Source organism: Betta splendens, chromosome 21, assembly GCF_900634795.4.
Source record: "Betta splendens chromosome 21, fBetSpl5.4, whole genome shotgun sequence".
NCBI classification, from domain to species: domain Eukaryota; kingdom Metazoa; phylum Chordata; class Actinopteri; order Anabantiformes; family Osphronemidae; genus Betta; species Betta splendens.
Window position 1 is genome coordinate 15,662,128 of NC_040899.1, and position 21,264 is coordinate 15,683,391.

The 21,264-nt window shown below is 41.1% G+C and overlaps 1 protein-coding gene across 17 annotated transcripts in view; it reads left to right on the top strand.

Annotated features, from left to right (window-relative positions):
* The first annotated feature begins 72 nt into the window (after positions 1-72).
* Positions 73-21,264, top strand: part of LOC114847306 (nck-associated protein 5-like) — a 43,064-nt gene continuing 21,872 nt past the window's right edge. For 15 of the 17 annotated variants that reach the window (XR_008693373.1, XR_008693374.1, XM_029136875.3 and 12 more), the window contains exons 1-7: positions 73-1,067; positions 8,838-8,978; positions 14,163-14,253; positions 14,815-14,952; positions 16,439-16,507; positions 18,196-18,234; positions 18,781-18,900. Coding sequence is in view for 15 of the 17 variants with exons in the window: in XM_029136875.3 (XP_028992708.1) it covers positions 8,950-8,978; positions 14,163-14,253; positions 14,815-14,952; positions 16,439-16,507; positions 18,196-18,234; positions 18,781-18,900 (486 nt within the window). In the remaining 2 variants the exon portion in view is untranslated. Of the gene's footprint in view, positions 1,068-7,759; positions 7,837-8,131; positions 8,389-8,837; positions 8,979-14,162; positions 14,254-14,814; positions 14,953-16,438; positions 16,508-18,195; positions 18,235-18,780; positions 18,901-21,264 lie in introns of those variants that run through there. The other 2 variants (XM_055504935.1, XM_029136876.3) reach the window with 2 other exon arrangements.

Below are 21,264 nucleotides of genomic sequence, written 5' to 3' on the forward strand. Positions count from 1 at the left end.
CGCTCCCTGTTTGTCCTGTTTTCCCTGCACACTCTCAGCCTCCCACATCTTCTCTCTTCCCCGTGCCACTGTTTAACGTAGAGAAATGTTTCTTGTCTGTCTAGAAAGCAGTGTTAGTGTTAAACTGGAACAAACCCCTCTTGTGTAGCATGTCATGTGTGAGCTGACAGGGTTTGTTTATGCCTCTCTGTCAGTCATGCGAGGCTATTTAGTGGGATAACAGTGGCTCTATCATAACACATAAAGGAACCACCTCCTTCCTTCCCTTAATTGACTACCACAGATTTCCACCAGCCAACTGCAGTGTGGCAGATAATCTCAGCTAAGCATTTGTCAAAATACTAGAAACGAAAATGGAAACCGAAGTGGCCAGTGTGTCTGAATCTAAAAACGCTGCTGTGTCCAAAACGTGAGCGTACGCTGCCGTCCTGCCCGACCTATCAGTGTGGGAAGTAAGCGTGCCACCTATGAAGTCAGCAGTCCCCAACCCCCACCCTGAACACATGTTCAACATCCTCTGGGCACAGGCTGAGCAAAGCACTGAGACACAGCTGAGAATTAGAGAGAGACAGAGAGAGAGAGTAGTGAGGTGGAAATATGGGTGAGCATCAGAGGACGACAGAAATAGAGCGATGAAGCGGTGAATCAGGCAGCGGCAGAGGAGGAGGAGCAGGAGCGGGCTCTGTCTTTTGCTAAGGTGGTGCTTTGTGCAGGCTGCCTTGTTTTCAGCTCTCATTGTGCGTGGATGTGACGGCCTCATGGATTTGCTCTGAGTTCTGCTCTGAGTCCCGGTGGAATACGTTGCATCTAGATACAAGGCGGCTGCGGACGGAGGATGGGATGCAGCCGGATGCTGGGGATCCATGTGGGCCTGTGACGTCTCTGCTGCGCTCTGTGGCTGCCTTCTTCCCCATAAGGATGGCTCCGGCGACCGTGGAGTCGCAGCTCTTTGCTGGGGGCTGCTGTTTGGTCACTCTGTGAATGTGACGAGGACGAGGGATGCTCGAGCGAGCTCTTAGCCCTCTACTTCTGCTGACGTCCGTTTCCGTGGATACACACAGCAACCGGTAAGGATGACCTGTCAGTTAAATGCAAAGCTGGTGTGTGTGTGTTTGTGTGTGTGTGCGTGTGAACATGCTAGAAACCACTACCATGCTCCTACATATGTGCCTGCTCTTTCATCAACACACTAGTATTGTATGGTTGTATTTCCACATGCCAACGGTTAGGCTGTGATGATGATGCCATATTGTATGCATGCTCTATGCAGACTGCTTACATGTATAATGAATAACCTGGGAGATATCATGGGATCAACAAGTAACTGCTTCACCCTGAGTGCCAGGGAAAGTAGGCTAGGATGACACAGACCTGGATAAATAATGGATTCAGCTCTTTTCGGTTTTGGAAGCATTTTCCTTCAGTCGATGTGGAGCTAAGCTTTTTGTTGGACTCTCCAGATCTGTAGTTAGCTTGACCTCAACTGAACCCGTGTCATAAACCCTACGCTAACCTACTGTAGATCCTCCCTCAGAATAGAACTGCACATTATTTTATTTTCCCTTCATTTCCATCATATTGATTTAATTAAAGGTTCATCACAGAGCAGCAATCCTTCTACCTTAAAAACCGCTCCCTCCATTGGTAACAGTAGTTACTGTGTAAAGCACTGGTCCCAGTTCTTGTACATCTGCCTCCATATGTTTTCCAACAGTCTGGTTAGAGGTTTAAAACGTATCTGTTGAATTGAAACTGGTCTCAAGTCACATGTGCATTGGACCCAACTCATATATGTTAGTTATGTTGACGAACCCTGGTGGAATTCAGCCATGGCCCTAAACTGATCAGATTTCTGCCCAGGACAAAGCATGTTTATCCAGTTAAGGAACCGACTGAGAAGCATATTCTAGTGCCACACATCATTCTAGGCTGTAAATGGAATAACAAGCATGGTTCATGTGAGCTAGTGAAGCATCCAGCAGCGAGTGGTGAGTCTCACTGGCGTGTGCTGGGAGACGTGAGCTGGGCTTCGGTGCAGCCTGGCCTGTTGCACTGACCGGGCCTCTGCTTTTACTACAGCAGAGACCGATCACAGAACTAAAGCAGCTAAAGACACAACTGCGAGTTACTGTGGAGGAAACAAGTGGACAACTAACTGTCACTCATCACACTGACTTTGACAGTTGGCTTAGAGAATCGAGGCTCGACCTCGTCCGTCGCCGGTTCACTCTCACTCACTCGTCTTGTTTTCGTGCCACGATGCGTTGGAGCGAGTCGCCACATTCAAGAGTCGACAACATCAGAAGAGAATTATTGTTGCAACATGGCTGAGCTGACCTCAATGTGAAAGGACTGAGAGTAGTAGTAGCTCAGGGCGAGGGGGTGACCATTGTGTGGGGCTGCATCTATTTCATGTTTGGTGCATTGAAGCAGATACTGTAGCCGCTGCAACGCTTTGGACTGGGAGACTATCCCCATAAAGGGGTCAGCAGTGCCCTAAAGGTTAAGGAGGGACAATGGAAGCGCTAACACACGACTACTGCTCATTTACAGGAAACGCTGTGCAGGAAACTTTAACTTGCCATGAGCAATATTAGACAATGTTTGCTTTTTAGTCTGGTCTAATGCCCTTTCATCAAACTCATTCTAACAAAAAGAAGCCACCTGCTAATCACCAAACCACAGGAAATGCAAAGAACAATGAGCCTCTTACTGTAACAAACACCAGCAGGCAACCTCATGACCACACAACCAGGTATGAGGGCATCATTTAATCATTTATTATCCACAATGAGAGACAGATGTTTTAAATCACAGCCTTTAAACACCTCTCCATCAAGGGCACAATAATAAACAGGCCAGTATAAGAAAAGCCTCTAACTGATGCAGTAAACATGGAAATTCTAGTAATTCCACATTTTTAGTTATATTTCTATTTGTTTTAACTTTGCTAATAGCTGGTCATTACTTTGGTGTTACTGTATTTCATAGATAAAACTTCCCTATTATTATAGAAGCTAACCCCACAAGTACTGTACCTTCTTTGGGTTTGGACTCCTTCACATTCTAGCGTGTTAGCTCTTCAGTCAGGGACCAGTAGCAGACTGACGTTTGGTCAGAAGACGCCAGCACTGGGTGAGGCAGGAACCGCGTCGTGACGTGTGCATTTAGCTGAATCATTCTGCAAATGAGTAAAAGTTCAAATTAAACACCAAATATGTAATAAGTAGATCATCATCAAAGACCAAATTGGACTGTTTCTTATAAATTTGCAGCAGAATCATTTCAGACAAGAGCCTGGAAACGACAGAATGTTAACAGCATTAGAACCTTTGCAACATCAAGGATGCCTAAAAAAATCGCTTTGTGCTAAAAATATCTCCACCAAGGACTATTTGTGGACTGGGAGGAGACAGGGATGCAGAAAATTTCCATGTTTACTGCATCAGTTAGAAGCTTTTCTTATACTGGCCTGTTTATTATTGTGCCCTTGATGGAGAGGTGTTTAAAGGCTGTGATTTAAAACATCTGTCTCTCATTGTGGATAATAAATGATTAAATGATGCCAGTAATGGTTTACCGTTATTGTATCAATTTTAGTTCTACATTTTTTGTTCTTATTTTTTGTTCTTATTTTAGCTTCTATGAATCGTATATAATCAGAGCTGTATCGTTTCTCACTGTTCTTAGTTCTATGAGAAATGTGCTTTTAATTTTTCTTTCACTTTATTTCTTAAAACAACTAGAATATGTGTGGGCTCAAATGGAGGCTGAGGCTGTTATTTGTGTCCTGTATTTCCACTAAACATGAAGGTCTTTCCTTCCTGCATAGTTGTCTCCACTTCAGAGCTACTTTCCTCCATTTGGATGATGCTGCACTCTGCTCTTAATGACAAAAAACAGTAAATAAACGTCACAAATCAATTTTTAAAAAAAAAAAAAACATGATGACATTATTGGTAATGATCTTTGACATTCATTAGATTGTACAGACACACAGGTGATGTTATATTCGAAAGCATGTTAGACTGACGAAACACAGATATTATGTAAACACAGGCTCAGAGCTCCGTCTGGACTCGGCCACATCCTCTGGTAGTTACAGCATCAGTGAAGTTGGCACAACACTGACGATTCACTCGGCTCATCTGCTTTTACTGGAGAGCTGCAGATTTGCAATAATTGTGTCATGTATCTTAAATACTAGCACAAAGCTAATTTATTAGCATTGTGTTTTTCGTGGAGCAGCCTCACAGTGAGATGTGCTTGGGTTCCATTCCTGGGGTCGGCCACGTGTCTATTGTAATAATAATAACAGTAATAAAGACACATTTGTCCTAAACAGGCAAGCAGTAAACTTGCAGCCAAACTTCCTCCACCACCCGTTTGCTGCAAGGCACACAGGACACTGCTCTATCAGCAGGATGTGATTTAGGAGAGAAGTATGTGTTCATTAAAGCCCCAGGGGGCAAAATCCCAACGAGGTCTTGTCATAGTTCATTCCAGAATCACTGCTTCCTTAATTAAACCAATTTACCCTCCCACCCATGTGATTACAATAGTGACTCTGGAGATAGGACAAAATGCAAACTGATACCGACTTTCTTCTTCATGGTGGTTTTATAAGTGACAGGCACTAAAAGTTAGAGTATTTTACACAGTACCAATAGACAGTGTGTATGAATGATATCCCCAGAGTAAAAGTGTGGTCGGGGACGATACAGAACAGTACTACGGCTGCAGATTCGGGTTCAGGCACCGTTGGTTATAAAACGTGGCTCATTTCTCAGAATAGCCAACAATAAATAATCTTAGCTGCAGAGTTTAGACAGTGTTTGACAGTTTACAGTCACTCATACTCACAACCATCGTGTGACTGAGGAGATGGGTTCATTCTGGGCCATCAGCGGTTCCACAGCGTGTCTGGAGTCATGGAGGCAAAGACTCACATGTATGTGACAGTAGCACTTTCATGTATTAATCATAATAATAATAGATTGTAGAGGTTAACAAACACTATCCAACATGAAACACAGAGACAAACCTCAAACTAACCAGGCATAATTTAATCCAACTATTAACATGTTTAAATGTCTTTGACGTTTCTTTCTTTATAATCATCTTATTTGTCATTTATTATCCAGTTAGTTCTGTAGGAACTTTGTAAACCTCGTCGCTGTGCTCCTGGCTTTTTCTCATCTGAATTATTTTCATCTTCATCATGTCACACTCTTTGCTTATCATAAAGTGTCTTTATTGCTTGGTTCATTCTCATTTATTCTCACTGTCACTATTCACACCTAATGTCACCTCTGCTGTTTCAGTCATAAAGGTTCTATTTAGTAATAATAATAACACTGCTATGCTACATTCCAATAAGACTCACTGTGACGTCTTAGCAGTCAGTTCATTTGCCCTGATACTATTCTACTTACTGTTTCCCATTTACTGGACCACTAACCTGACAACCATCCTTAGTATCATCCTTATCATGATGAATTCTCTCTCTCTCTCTCTGTTCATTTCAATCCAGCTCGGTTGAATGTGTGCCTATTAAACACAGCTGGCCTCTCTTGGCGATTGTTACTGTCCGCTGTCCAAAGAACTGCATGTCACTGAATGTACAGCATCAGACAATGAGGTCAGGGTGTAACAGAGAGAGTGGTGGCCTCATAATAAGCCGCCCCTTGTTGTTTTCTTCTTAAAGTGAGCAAAGTGTATCACTTTCTTTGCAATACAAATATATAAAGAATAGGTGCTTGTGTTCAATGTGATGCTGTGTATTGACTGTAACTTCTACCTGGTTTAAAGCAATTCATACATTTTGACTGGGGACCTGGGGACAGTTTCCTTTAATATACAGTATAGCGGTGTTACTAAGTCAGGTCACACTAACCAAACAAAAATCTCTGAATGAACAAAGTACAGAGACGAAACCAGGTAAGAAGCTCAGTGGATGCAAGAAGAGGAAAATGAATAGGAAAATGAATAAAGGCCTCCACCTGCTGGACAAATGCTGGTAAACAGGGTCCTGGTGCTGCACCGGCCACTGCTGCACCATGAAGAAAAGCTGAAACACAGGAACCAGCTGATGGAATCATTCAGTCCATCATATGACATAACTACAGTCATTGATTTTAAGATTCAGAAAAATACAGTTTAAATTTAAACGTCTCGATTTTGTTTCCATGACAATAGGCACATGCTGGTTGGGTGTGATGATGTGAAGCTTCGTGTTTAAGATTAGCAACATAATTAGCTCAGAATTAGCTGAACTTCATACACTACTGTAAGCTCTAACTTTCACAGGATTCACATGACAAACTGCTGCAAACTGAAATAGAGCTACAGCTAGGATTGAAAGGTTGGTGGCACGTGAACACATAAGGCTGAATCTGTGTTCAGTGCTAAGAGGCAGCAGAACAACATCACAATAACATCCAGAAATTTTTTATTTTATTTCTGACTTGGAAAAAATGTTAAAGCAGCAGAAACCAGCCGTTTGTAATGATCTGACATCACCACCAGATGGCAGTGCTGGGTTACACTTCAAATTTCCATCTCAAATGTTTGTAGTTCCCTTAAACGCCAGAAAGCTCTAGCTGCCAGTCAAAGTATATAGTTTAATTTGAGCTACTGTTCGTGGTTTTGTTTTACTTTTGGAATCTACAGCAAAGAATGAAACCACTTTTTATCACCTTAGGTTTGACGTGATGTGATTACATATCATTCTGGGTGGAAGAAGAGATAAACAAAAAAATAAACAGATATACAAATAAATATTAATGGCATGATTTTTTTGCAACACCAATGTCTCCTACCTCTGTACATCATGACTAACATATCTGTTCCAAACAGTTCTTCATATAAGACTGATTAATAAGCTAAATATTGAATGAATCTTAATTAAATGACCTCTTACTGACCTTCACGTTCCATATTTAATATACAAAGGAAGAGGCTGTTACCTTGTACAGTGTGTGGGTGTCTTCAGAGTTAATTAGCGATGAGGCCTAGTGGGAGAGTGTCAGCAGAGTTTGACTACATATTCGATGATTTGACACGATTGAACAAAACTTTTACCAAGTTTCATTGGAAGAAATAGCCACATGAACATTCTATTCTGGTGAGGTAGATAGTGTAGTAGTTGGTACAGTATAAAACCATAGACGGTGTAGTAGATTGTAAACTATAGTAGAGGTGAAGTTAATGGTGTAATACAGTAGGTGGTGTAATAGATAGCATACAGTAGTATAACACAGTGAATGATTTGGTAAATGGTATAGTGTAGTAGATGGCGTAGTACAGTAGATAGTGTGGTACATGGTATATGTAGTATAGTAGAGGATGTAGTGAATGGTATGGTACATCGTATAGCATACTGTAGTAGATGGTATACTACAATAGATGGTATAGTACATGGTATAGTGTAGTAGATGGTAAGTACAATAGCTGCTCCATAAGTCAAACGGAGGTGAGGTGGTGAAAACACGTCTCCACAGTGACAAACGTTCAGAAACACGTTTCTTCTGAAGGAAAAAAAGGTTTAATAAAGCGCCAAAAACATAGTCAGGTCTCCTTTTACAAAACACTGACAACGCTTTTATGAGTTCATCTGCATTGACTTTATGCAGATCCTCGGTATGTTGGGAGTGATTTCATGATGTGGCAGCAGCCTGTGAGTAAAACAGGGAAGGTTGAATGTTTACTGTACAGCATCATGTCAGTCTGCTGAGTGATGCTTCTCTCATGTTAACAGCACCAAAGCACTGCTCCTGCTCTCCACCAGACCAGTCAACCTGCTAAGAAGCTGGGGCCTCATGTACGAAGACTTGGGTAGATTTCCTAAACTTTTACTAAATTTGGGATAAGTTCAAATCCAGAAAACTGCATAAGTGCAGATGTATCAACTTCCCCTAAGTACGGATCTACGCCTGTTTCCTTCGTACTTAGCAATCAACGTAGAATTGAGCGCAGGCGATTAATTAGCAGACTCCTCCGGTGACACGCCTACATATAAATATGTTAATTTATTTAAATACGGTCTGCGTTTGCGCAGTACGCCCAGCGGGACCGTGTGTGCAGGTGTTAATGCTGCAGGTTCCGCACAGGAGCGGAAATAAAAAAATAAAAGTGGTCTGACACGAAGGTGGACGTGAAGCGAAGTTTACCACCAAAGTGTCACCAAAACAGGCAGAAATGAAGGAGAAGACACCGTGTTCAGCTATTAATAGGAATTCCCTACATTAAACCACAGATTCATGCTGATGCTGAAGACAAGATGTACTTTGGCTGCGCAAATGTTGTTTGCGTAACAGGACTAACATTAGGGCAGTTAAATTATTTACTGTCCATTTAGTGTCAAGTCGATGGATCCGATCACATCAGGTAAACCTGCTCTCGATGTAAACTGCCCTTTAACGTTAATCAACCGGGAATTATATGGGAAGTTGATGCCTTGCTGACATATGGATGGTTGCGGAGCTGTATATTAATTTATTATTTTCTCCGGTAAAAAAATCGTTTTCACGTAATTATCAGTTTCCTAGTTTCACCCCTTCGCGTCGCTAATGGACCAATAGCTGAAGAAAAGTACTTACAACAGCCAGCGAGCTACCGTAGATTTGCGCACGTTTCTACTTTACGTAGTTTTGATACAACTGACTGCAGACGTAGATACGTGCTTACGCCGGGTTTTCGTGCGTAAATACCCTTGGTACATGAGGCCCGTGGGCTTTAGTAGGAGTGCACATGCATTTTACAATGAGTTGAAAATCCGCAGTGGAATCCTCATAGATGATCAGCAAACTAACTGTGTTTACTGCTCTGGCCTGCAGCTACACCTCCAGGACTCATCCATAGTAATAACAACCATCCCAGCTGGAGAAGAAACAACATCTGGGCGTGGAGAGAAGGGAGAGGGTGACGTCTCAGCAGGGGGCACGGCAGATGGTGACACTGCAGCAGCACTTCTCCAGGTAGGAAGAGCCTGAACACACCAAAATAAAGGTTCAGTCTGAAACAGCAGATACACCAGAACACATCAAACATGGCCAGGACTAACTAAATTCTTAAACATAGTTCTTATAAGAAAAACTGGGATGGACTAAGTCCATCAGCTCCATGCTCCAGTTTTTATTTTAACTGTACCAGTACACCACACCCACATTTGCAACAGGGCTTGGGAACCAGTTGGATTCTGAGCATTGCGTCCCCCAGCAAAACCCAATATCAGTTAGGTTCACACTGGATCCACAACAAGAATGGTGCCGTGAGTGGATGGGTCTCAATCCAGAGTCCAGTTGGATGTAATGGTGTCCCTTTCAGGACGTTACCTTAATAACGTGCATCCCAAGAGTCTGTCCCTCCAGAACCATGGAAGCTGGTTTCCTCTTCATACCTCCAGTATATGACAGAGAGGTGGCCTAGGTCCTAAAACAGCCACTGGCCTCTATTATCCCACAAGTTAGTGGCTCATTGTTTCAGAATGTTTCCCTCCATCACACCTGCCAGTGGCAACAATATAATGACTGTTCGACTGAGCAACAGTCAGACGTGATGAACGTCTCTGACAGCATGTGGAGACGTGTTACTGCAGGTGGAGCCCACACTGGGTCCACACGTATCGATCTCTCATCCCAGTGCATGATTAGAGAAATCCAACATCTATTCTACCTGCTTTCGCTCAGCGAGGTGTGAAGCTCGTTTACTCCTGTCACACAAGGTTTGCTGACAGGTATTTATCTCCTCTCGTGTGATGTGTCGAGTGTAGAGCACAAATGATAATACCGCTAAATAATAATTCATAAACAGCTAAAAACTGGACCAGTTTAATGCTGTTTCCAGTGTCTCATGAAGCCGCCAACTTTCAGGGTTGATGAAATACAAATTTTCTGTTGGTCGAACTTTCCACGCTGGCGCCTGAGAACATTTAATTGGTGCCGTTCTGCAGGCTCCTGCCTGCTTCATATTTTATTTACAGAATGGCTCCATCACTGAAACGTGACATTTTAGATCTTTTCTACATGAAAAGATGTTTGTAGTTTCAATTTGCTACAATTTTCTGCTTTTAAACCCACATGTTTTTTTTTTGTTTTGACCTTTTACATCCAATTAGTGTAAAAATAATGTTTGTTTATTGAATTCACACTGACTCTAATCTAAAATAGTTGTAACATTTTTGTTTCTAGTCACACATTTTCTTATGCAGACTGTGTCACTGCATCATTTGTGTCTCCTGATATATTTCATTTGTAATCTGAAGCCGCTTACACAGCTACGGTATAATTACACTAATCAGTAATGATATGAACAGCTGATGATCAGATATGGAGTAAAGAGGAGCCAGACATCGTGTTTGCTACAGTACATACTGTAGCCTGACAGTTTGAGTTGCATACAGTTGTTTTTGTTCGTGTGCTTTTCGAGGTGACTACTGTAAGTATTAGAGGGGAATCAAATAAATGGTCTAAATCTCAGAGAACTCCTGGAAGCTGACCTGCTGCTTTAAATCAAGACTGGTTTTGTGAGGCAGTAATCCACTTGTAATTGCATATTTTTGATTGTATTAGTACTTTTACAGTATCTGAGTTATTTTTTATTGCATAAAGCTCATTTTGTCTGTGTTTGAGCTGAGGTTAGTGCAGGGTCTCCAGCAGCACCATCATCAGCTATAGTAACTTGATTAAACAATGTTAAGTGGGTCTGTAACAGAGCAGATATTTCTTCTTGGTTGTGTTACTTTTCTTTTAGTGAGTCATGTTGTGTGCTGTTTCCATCACCTTCCATCTACTTCTAAAGCAAAGGCCGTTGTGTCAGGTTTTCAGAAAGTTTACCGAGGTGTTTGGAGGCAGTTGTTTTTCACTCTTCAGTGTGATGCTGAGGAATTTGTCACCGTGGGCCTTTTTGCAGTCTGTCTACTTACAGAGCTCGGTTCTTCCCTCGGGTTGTTGATCTCTGATGTTATCACTTTCTTTTTCTCCTTTCAAGCTTCTTCTCGTGATTTTTAATTTCAGTTAGAAGCCATTAGAATTCCACTGTTTATATTTAACATCTGAGTTTTCGCAATTTTGTTTCAGTGTACCTCCGCCTCATAGTCTCCACACAACAACAACAACCTTTGGCCCAGTACGGGTTCCTCCTCAGCTTCCAGTTTTCTAAGCGTGTCCTTTGGAGGTTTTAGTTACTTGTCTGCTGACATCCTCCATGCTGACCTACTGTACAGAGGTAGGAGTTGCTGAGCTGCTACATAAAAATCATGGTAATTATGCTCAGAAGCTCTTTTGCGCCACAAATGCAACAAAGAATTGTCCCTGTAGACGCTCGAATAAAAGCTGCATCTAAATAATGAGAAGTGAAAAGCTTGAAGATGCTTCGCTCTTACAGTTTGCTTCACTAAGGGCGAAAGTAGGCCATGCATTCATACATTGTTGTCCGTGATAAGTTAATGGTCCTTCTGGCCTGTGGCTAAATGTCTCACAGCAGCAGCAACTCCTTTGTTAGAGGGAGGAGGTTTATATACACAGTATATTAGGTTAGAATATACTACAGCACAGTCACTGAAGCCATCCACCATTCTGTAAATACACAGATGTACACTGTGCAGTATATGTGTGTATGTATGTGTATGATACTGGTTCTTTAGGCTTTAACTCGTTAACACTAACACATTGATGGTGTCTTGTCTTTTTTTGCTTGCTTACTGTCTAGTGTAGTCGTTGTGGTGTCTACACTTTGAGACATGACACTGTAGGATGTTAATGCTTAGTTTGCTTCATTATCAACAAGCAATTTAATTTTCTCACAACTTCAAATATGTTACTTTGCTTACTTTTTAGGATGAATCCTGTTTAAATACACTTTAATGGTTTTCTAGCTCAACCTAGTTTGTGGCATGAGAGAATGATACCACTGTAAAAAAAGGAAAAAGCAACTTAGTAAAGTTAATTACAGAATATGGTTATGATCCCAATGTGTTAGGCACTAGGACTGGGGTTGAGTGTAAGGAGTGGTCAGGGTAAACTAGAGGCAGGTGGGAGCTTGTTTGTCTCTTTTCTGAGAACTCGTCTCTCCACTGTTTTACACATGCAGACCAACTCTGAAGAGAAGAAACTCAGGGCATCATTTCAAAATGACCAGTGATGGTGAGAGTCAATGGTAAAGCTGCAGGATCTGAGTAGAAGAAAATAGAGGCACTGAATGAAACAGCTGAGAAGGATGTGAATAAAAATAAAAGGTAGCTTCATGAACTAAAAAACCAACAAACGTGACCACATGTTTCTACCCCTGGTCACCTTCCAGATTGACCAATAAAAGACACTTGTCTCTTTGTCATCACAATACTGTACATGTCAGAGCTGCAAAGCAGCCTGCAGGGCTCTGAAGGCTTGAGTAAAGCATTTCACTGTTGTTCTTGAATCTTTAATCTTTAATTGAATAAAAAAAGGACCAGCACCTGCAGGGCTGAGCACAACATGCTGGATCATAGCAGATGGTAAAGCAGGCAAGGGAGGACCAGGTGGAGCTGATGTAGCCCGGAGCTTGATTCACTCAAAACATGGAGGGTCACAAACTTACCTTCAGAAAGTATCATCTTTGTTCTGTATTATACAGAACAATGGGTCAAACTAGCATTAGCTGCCTCAAAACAACAGCAACAATGCACAACATCAACTGCATTAGGAGTCACAGCATCACACAGGAGTCATAGCATCACACAGGAGTTCGAGCATCACACAGGCATCATAGCATCACACAGGAGTCACGGCATCACACAGTAGTCATAGCGTCACACAGGTGTCATAGCATCACACAGTAGTCATAGCGTCACACAGGCATCATAGCGTCACACAGGCATCATAGCTTCACACAGGCATAGCATCACACGGGAGTCATAGCCTCACACAGACATCATAGCACCACACAGGAGTCATAGCATCACACAGGCATCATAGCATTACACAGGAGTCATAGCATCCCACACATTTAATCTGTTATCTTTGACGCAGTAATGTAAATGGGAAGAAAGATTAATACAGCACGTTTCCTCCATAGAGGTACAACAAAAGGTCACACAAGAGAAAGAGAAAAAGTAACAAACCCATATTAGTAAAAAAAAAACACTCTGGAACCTTTGCCAGTGCAGGGCCTTAATGCTTAATGACGTCTGCATCTCCCATCTGGCCTTTTAAGCTGCTTGTTTTACATCAAATGAGTCAATGCTCTTGCTCCTGAGCTCAGAGAAGCGTTGACTTTAGCCCTGTCCCTCCTGCTGCTTTTGTCTTGACCAGGTTTGTTTCGGGTCGTTGACAGTGACTTGGGGCAGAAATGCCGATGCGGCGCTCTCGGTCAGCAGCAGCACTAATAGCCGAGCCACACGCATCAAACTGCTCTGACGATGACAGGGCAAAATGTCAGTGCGTGCTGTGATACAGGAAACATGGTCACTTCCTGTCAAACACAGCTCAGAGGGAAACAATTACAGAAGCACAAGGCAGGAGTCCACTGATGCAGTGGGAGGCATTTAACCAAATGTCAACTGTGTCAGGTCATTATTATGTTCAATTATTTTATGCCCAGGAATATTGTAAACAGAAGCAATAAAACATTAAGTAGTGTGATGTATTTGATATATATTTGATAGCGTTAAAGTTTGGCATCACCGTTTTTCTCAACTTTCTTGAACACAATGTAGTGAAACGTGTGAAATAACTTGAAGCCTGTTTTGTATTATAGATAGAAGCTTTGCTTTGATCACACTTCATGATCAGTCATCGTCACCTGAAATAGTTTCACTTAAGGAAAGATACTCATTTGTGGAGTATCTGCCTTGATGGGGTCATAAAAGCAGAGAAAACTATTAAAATGATACGGTGTGTTTAACCTTTTCATCAACAGTGTACAGTATTTTAAGAAAATGTAGTGATTTATTACTGATCAACTTTGTGTGACTGGGTATGACTGAGAAGTCTGATAACCGTAAGTGATGTTATAATATCTGAGATGAACATCTGAAGAAGTGGTTTCACATTAATTAACACAGGACATGTAGAGAATTTTTACTGAAGCATCCTGTAACGCACTGACCCAGTGCTACTACACAGTAACATCTCTGTCTTTGGCTGCTCACCACATGTTACAGGATGTTGTTTTCTTGACTGCAGCATGGAGGAGACGGTGCGCACGCTACTGCAGAACCAGGATTCAGTGCAGGGCCCAAAAGTGGACCCCATGGACCTCATGAAAGCATACAAGGTACAAAAAAGACTTTAGAACTACTGAACATACACTGTTTGTATGTACTGTATGTTGTTGTGATTCTCCAGCTCAGAAATGTCCAGTGCTTTAGATTTACTGGCACAAATCATTCTCGGCCAGGCGAGTGGGCTTCGAGCCTCCATGAACCAGTAACGTGCAAATCTGCGAAGTGGCAATTGGATTTGGTTTGAAGTCTATGAAGACATTTTCCCTGACTCCTGAATGGTCTCACTGCCTAACATTAAACTCTCTGGAGTTGCTGAGTTGTTGCTTTGCCTTGGTGGGGTCACACCATCCGATGTGAAGGAGTGTGAAATGGCCTTGAGAATGATGAGAGCAGCCGGATACTGAGTGTCACAGACACTTGCTTCTGATGAGGCTGCTTCTTCACATATCATTCAAACCACTGTTTTTTTCAAGGATCATAAGTCCAGTTGCCACTGAACAGCATTAAAGAGAGTTGATGGAACACTGAATGTGTTGCTTACATGTATCAAACCTTTTCCTAGGATGTGGACAATTTATTTTTCATTATGTGACCCACACTCTGCTTCTCAGGACAAACTGCTGGAGGAGATGTGGAAGCAGCAGGACAGTCTGGACGGTTGTACGGCCACAGCTGCAGAGATGGTGACCTCGCCGGAGGAGAGTTCACAGGACAGTAACCCCCTCCTAGAGCGTCTCAGGGCCCTGGAGGTAAACTGTTCTGTCAACACGTTCTTATTCAGAACCACTCACATGATGAGCAAAGCTGGTTACTGTATGTTCCAAGAAATTAAACATACTGTACTTTACGTGATACTGTAATGTAGACTACTGTACATGCTGTGGAATAAGCAATACGCACAGAGTCACATTTAGCCTTTTAATTAAAAAGTATTGTAAGGACTTTTTATGGTGCTGATATATATCTACACTCACTAATTATGACTTTTCAAGGCACATTTGCCTTAGGAACATCAGCATGCTGTGGCCTGCAGCCACACTAACAGAAATCATAGTAATGCTTTCTTCCTCCTCATTAAAGCCGGCGTGTTCCAGACTTAACTGCAGTTTCACTGTGTAAAAGGCTTTATTTTCTGGTTTAAACTGGGTCATTTGGTGCCAAATGACAAAAGTCCAAACCAAAGGGGTGTCTGTTTTATAATTATTAAAACCAGGATGCATTGAACCCATGCAGTGTATTACTGAAGAATATTAAACATGAGACACATTGTGTGTGTGTGATTCCTTCACTCACACCAGCATCAGGTAATTGTTTGAATCTAGCAGATCTAATGCCAAAAGACAAAGGGTTATACATAATTAAAGTCATGGTATTTACCTCTGGAAACTGCCTCTTAGTCACACCTTTCCTGCTGAGGAGGGACAGAACTGACTGCTATTGCAAAACCACAATCCTGTGTCATATCTATCATGTTTTTGGCCAAACAACAGAAATGTAACAACAGTGTCTATTGCTCATTCTAGTCTGTTTGTACTACTTGTAGCTAAACCACTGTAATTATTGTTGGTACTTGTGTTACTGTAGGCAATGCTGGTACACGGACACTATTGGTTAGTGCATGTCATGTAATGAGTCTGTAGTAGAAACACAAGGTCTCTGCAGAAACACACTCTGCTGCTCGGTTAATGTAGCATAAAATATTATTTGGTCACAATATATACTGGCAAACCAGTTATTTTTTCTCATCGTTTTATTATTATTGTACAGTAACACACAGACATGCATTTAAATACTGACAATAATGTGCATGTACAAATCTAGCTAGTAACATATAAACTGATATGCCATTGATTCCACAGACCAGATGAGAATCTGATGGAGCTCGTTTTAGGGTTCGTCAACCCCCGAATAATAAAATTCATGGACTTGGTCAGTCTGCACCTACTGTATACAGTACATAAGTTTTTGAGTTACAGCCAAACGGGTGGGTAATCCAACACTCACAAACAGATGTTGTGCAGATGGTAAAATTAGTAAAGACGCATATTTACATCTTAATAGAAATAGAAATAGAAGCAGAGCACAAAGCTTTCTTGTTTCATACGACGGTCTGATGGTTTGTCTCGCGGCAAGGTGCTGACCCGAGTATGTAAGCTGCACACATATATATATATATATATGAAATGCTTCCTTCATAGTAGTCACTCAGTGCATGTCTGCTTTTTGTTTGCACAGGCGGAGAACTCGGCGCTGTCAATGGAAAATGACAATCAGAGAAAACAGTATGAACGTTGTCTGGATGAGGTGAGTCCTTAAACCAGTGTCAACCATGAACAATGTTTGGGATATTTTCGATATTAAATTAGGATAAAATTAAAATGTGCGTGATGCGTAAAGTCTAATTTTAACTTATATATAACATGAAACTAAGAGATGGGCAGTTTATCTTATCTTATTATATTAGATTATTTTATCTTAGCTTATTTTAGCTTAGCTTAGTTTAGTTTAGCTTAGCTTACTTTAGCATAAATACTGGAACCAGCTAGTCTGGCTCCAAAGTTAGAACATCCAGCTTCCATTTTTAATTGGCCGATGAACACATTAGTACGTTTCTGTATGTGAAACCATAGCTGATCTACAGAAACATTATCGTTCTGCAGGTTCTGTTTACCATGTGCGTTTAGGTCAGTGGATTAGCATCTTGAAAAGCCAACTGATACCTGTGAGTCGAGAGTTAGAGAACCAACACGACAGTTTCCTTGAGGATGGGACCCTATTTTATGCTAAGCTAAGCTAACTGTCCTTTAACAGTGGTTAACCCTAACATTAAACCAATGCAATACTAAATGTGAAATTATTTAAACTGCAATATCGTACCTTATTTTATGTTAGCATAGACATTTTGTCATTGCTTTTGTGTACCAGTACTCTGTGGTGGCAATGAGTAGACAGTTGTTAAGCAGTGGATAGACCTAAGGTGAGCCTTACTCCATCCAAAGTATAGAAGAACACAAACACAACATACTTTATAGTTTCAGTTCATTGAACATAAATGACTATAGAAGGCAATAGAAGAACATATACTTGATTCCGCATGTTGTCTCAGACTACCTGCTTCCTCCTACTTCCAGCCTTCCTAATGAGCTTGGCTAACCAAACCTCACATGCCCTCTACCTATTACAAAGTGATGAGAGTGGCATCATAAGCAGCTTTAAATGAAGCCCTGAGTGATGTGTGAATGAGGCCCAGTTCGTCCTGCATGTGGGCTGTTTACTTCAGTCCTTCCCACTGATTGTCTTATCTCTGTCCTTGCCTTTTCTATCTCTCTCCAGCTGACAAGGCTGCTCCACTTTATTTCTTTAGCAGGCTTTACTAATGGCCCTGTTACCATGGAGATTGCTACCCGTGAGAATTTATCATATTTTGGTTGAGGACAGAAATCTCAGAATTTCTGATGTGGATTACCTTTCTGCTGCTTTTCAGTCTTATTATGCACATAAATCTTTTTTGTGGGTGGTTCAAAAGGCTTCCTGTCATGATCTGAATGAGCTGTTCTGATATATAGATGAAAAAGGAGGTGAGAATGAGAAATCACAAAGATAAAAATACAGTTATTAATCGAGTCCCAGTGTAGAATACAGCTTCACTACGCTTCAGATTATAAAATACAATACATGAAAAACCATGTGGGACTGAGCCTACAAATCCACAATATTCACAAAAACCAAACCAGCATTCTCCTCAAATTACTGACCTACTGATTAATGTGCTGTGGAGTGGACAAAGTCAGAAAAACTAACTTCAGGCAGCTGCTATGATTTCACTGAGCTTATGATGCAACACACTGTCACTTTGTCCAGTTTCTTACATGTCTCTAGATTCTATGACAGTGTTCATACTGGGATATTTCAACGCTTCACAGAAAAGTCAGAAAGCTGTTCCAAAATACTGACCAGACTTTAATGAATCTTTTGTCCCGTGTCTCTTGAAGGTGGCCAACCAGGTGGTGCAGGCCCTCCTCACACAGAAGGTTTGTCTAATCTATACAGCACTGTGTTTGAATCAGTCTAGTGGGTCACATGTATCTTCATCTATGGGTCCAGTAATAGATCATCTAACTCTATAGGTATGATGACAATGTTATCATACCTATAGAGTATAATGTATAATTATCAGTGATTTGACAAGATTCTGCAGGTTGTTCAAACTGTAAACCTCTGCAAGCAGTCTTTGCCACAGACAAAGAAAAACAAGACATCTGCATTAGAAATCAGCTGTTAAATAAGTACTTCTAATCTGTAAAAGTAGGTTTGATGAGTGTACTTGTACTGTACGTACAGTATATAAGGTGATTAAGCACATTCTGATTTTGTCAATGCTTTATAACATATTTTAATGAGTTTCCTCCAGTGAGAGGATCCCTTGTGGAGCAGCACAGCTTCAGACCCAGTACTGTCATTTGTGTTTTCAGTAAATGCAGGGTTGTGTTTTGTAGCTGGTTAAGGTAGCATCGGGTAGAAATGTAGCATTGTCACCATCATTTGTAATCAGGTCTGTGTTTGCATCTTCTTTCTAGGACTTGAAAGAAGAGTGCGTGAAGCTTCGGACCCGTGTTTTTGACTTGGAGCAGCAAAACCGTATACTGAGTGTGCTGTTTCAACAACGTGTCAAAATGTCCAGCAACCCCGTGTCCCAGGTAGGCGCTCCAAAGCAGCAGATACAAACACACGCCGACATCGCTGCAAGGCTGGTTGAATTTTACATGAGCAGCTCTCCTTGGAAGGTTGTCAGCTTTAAAAAGGGAAAATGTAAAAATGCAGTTCATTTAAATTGTTGCGACATAGTTCATTTGTAGTTTTTGGTGGTGTCAGTGGGTCCAAAAAAATTATCATTTTCCCAAAATAGTGATGAGAATCAACATTAAATTAGCAAATTTCAATTTAAACTTCTTGGTATTTACTAGATTAGTTATAACCTAAAAGAAGAAACCACTGAGCAACAGGGAAATAGTTGAAGACCATAGAGTAGAAACAGCAGCCAGTGGTGTTTCAGGACTGTAGGGGCTGGAGGAGGGCACAAAGTGGAACATATTCAGTGTAAAACCACAGTGTAGAGTGGTAGCTTGGATTTCAGAAAGAAAAGCCTGTGAAAGATCATGTTTCTATTTAAAGTTTGATACCAATGCGTGACTTGATATTGTTTAAACCAAATAAATTTTTCTATAAACATAATGACCAAACATTTAAAACTAATATAAATCACAAATACATTGATAATTAATGTATAATGTATTACAGTAAACGTGCCAAACTCGTTTACCTACCAGAAAATCTCAGCTACAGCATCCTACTCCACGGAAAATTTGCATTAACAAAGACTTTATTTTCCTGTGTGGCAGTGAAGGTAACAACTGATAATAGTGAACCATCAAATAAGGATCCATTAATCTGACTGAAATTCATGAAACCAACAGCCTTACAAAGGGTTTAAAGGTTATGCAAGGGCAAAGGTCATAACGAGACAACACGTGTGTTCACATCAGTAAAACTCATCATGACTTTTTGATCTAAATAACCTATTGAGTGACTGTTAAATGTAAATTCTTGATAATAAATATTCTCCTGGCAAACTAACAAACTGGAGTTCTGCTCTGTTACGGGCGAGGGTCAAACTGGACTGAACTGTATTTTAAAACACACTCACTATGAGTGGGGAACAGGCTCCAAAGGCCTTCAAACTAAACTGGAGGGAGGACCCAAATGCACGACCCACAGACAGGACTGACAATAAGTGATTTAATAAATAAATAGAACATACAGACTGAGAACAATACAAACTAAGGACGCTGCGACTGCAGGATAAGCCAGAAACAAAAAATGCAAACTAACACATATAACTCACAGGTAAAACAAAAGATCACTGCAGAGCAGGAAACTAAGTAGCCATACTAAAACACAAAACATGCAAACAACAGGATCCAACACAAACAGTGAACAAACACACAAACCTGGACAGGGCACAAGAGCACGACGACACTGCAACACGTAACAAGTAACCCGTAACCAGTAACGAGTAATGCACCAACAAAGACTGTACCCAAACCAGAAACTTAAATACTTACTAAAACAGGTGATTCTAATTAACCTAATAACAGGACATGACATGACAGGAAATGAAAATACAAAGAACCAACCAAGAGGGCCTTAATGCCACGTGAGCCAGAGTGCCCTCTGGCTGTCTGGAAGCTGACTCACAACATGCTCTATGATATGCAACATGACAGTCTCCTGTAAAGCCCCATTTTGATTTAACCCACCTCCTTTGATCCACAGTCTGGATGGTTGTTGAATATATTGTAGCATTTTGAGGCTTGTTTATGCAACTGTGCTAACGGGCTAAATTCAGCTCCTTTGATCAGTGGCTGACAATAATGAGGCAGTGCTGCTGCCATGATTATGGCCAGTGGCTACATACACACATTTCAACTGATCAAATTCATTTAGGTCTAAAAGTGACAATGTCGAGATGGGTCACGCTGGTACCAAGCTTTTATTGTTGCACATCATATGACGCATGACATATTTACACAGACCAAGCTTCACATTCTGTCTCTGTGCTCTGTGTGTCTGTGCTGATGTGGGACTAGTACCGTAGTATGTTTTATTATAGTAGCCGTGAGGAAAATCTGCTCTTTTAAACCTCACATTATTGTTATTTGTTAAACCCATACAGTATTCATTATTCTGGAAGCGTGATGGGATCAGTTAGTGGGCTGCAGCTTTGAGCTACGATGCACAGACCAAACGTGACTTTGACCGTTGTTTAGTTCAGCTCATGGTTTTTGAGACACACAGTAGCATACCATAGTAGTATTATAGCAGAGCAATAATGGAAACACTACTTGTGAGGGGACACATCGGGACTTAAAATGGTTGAAATATACCTTTAACTGTATGTAGTCCAGAGTTTTCCACTCTTGCAATTACCTTTATATCTGTTAACAGCTATGCAGCCCAGGCAGTATTTCTCTTTCCAGGTTTTTGAGCATTTTTTCCTTTGT